At 46.0% G+C, this 726-nt stretch overlaps 1 protein-coding gene across 2 annotated transcripts in view; it reads right to left on the bottom strand.

Moving 5' to 3' along the window:
• The window catches only part of LOC105535402 (heat shock cognate 71 kDa protein-like), a 2,384-nt gene extending 1,925 nt beyond the window's left edge, over window positions 1-459 (bottom strand). For both annotated transcript variants that reach the window (XM_011974474.1, XM_011974475.1), the window contains exon 1: window positions 31-459. In XM_011974474.1, coding sequence (XP_011829864.1) covers window positions 31-396 — 366 coding nt within the window. In that variant the 5' untranslated portion in view covers window positions 397-459. The remainder of the gene's footprint in view (window positions 1-30) is intronic.
• Window positions 460-726: the final 267 nt, after the last annotated feature.

Below are 726 nucleotides of genomic sequence, written 5' to 3'. Positions count from 1 at the left end.
CTTCATCTTTGTCAGAACCATAGAGGATACCTCCTCTGGATAGAAGCTTTTGGTCTCTCCCTTATATTCTACTTGGACCTTGGGCCTGCCAGCATCATTCACCACCATGAAGGACCAATGCTTCATATCAGACTGGACAACAGCATCATCAAATCTGCGTCCAATCAGATGTTTGGCATCAAAAACTGTGTTGGTGGGGTTCATTGCAACTTGATTCTTTGCAGCGTAACCGATCAACCGTTCAGTGTCCGTAAAGGCAACATAGCTTGGAGTGGTTTGGTTTCCCTGATCATTGGCAATTATCTCTACTTTTCCGTGCTGGAAAACACCCACACAAGAGTAGGTGGTGCCAAGATCAATACCAACTGCAGGTCCCTTGGACATGGTTGCTGGCATGGAGGCCTGGCTCCGATAAAGACAAAAGTCACAGGAACCCCCGGAGCTGCAGGCGAGTTCAATGAGCGAAGTATTCTTTTTTGCTGGTTTCTTCTGGGTATTCTACCACTCTAGTCTAGTTCCAGTTCCAGAATTAGGGGGACACTGACCCCTAAGAGGTATTTATCCCCTCAAACCTTAGAAGTCCCCTTCCTGAATACATCTGTGTTACTTACATCAGGATTTTCAATTACTTGTGCTCACCCCAGCGCCTGATAGAAGGTAGTCGAAAGCAGATACTTCAAGCACTATCCATCACAATTACCTTAGGTATTTACCCTTCTACAAGCC

The sequence above is a fragment of the Mandrillus leucophaeus genome, unplaced genomic scaffold (genome assembly GCF_000951045.1).
Source record: "Mandrillus leucophaeus isolate KB7577 unplaced genomic scaffold, Mleu.le_1.0 Scaffold146, whole genome shotgun sequence".
NCBI classification, from domain to species: domain Eukaryota; kingdom Metazoa; phylum Chordata; class Mammalia; order Primates; family Cercopithecidae; genus Mandrillus; species Mandrillus leucophaeus.
This window is presented reverse-complemented; position numbering and strand designations above follow the sequence as displayed.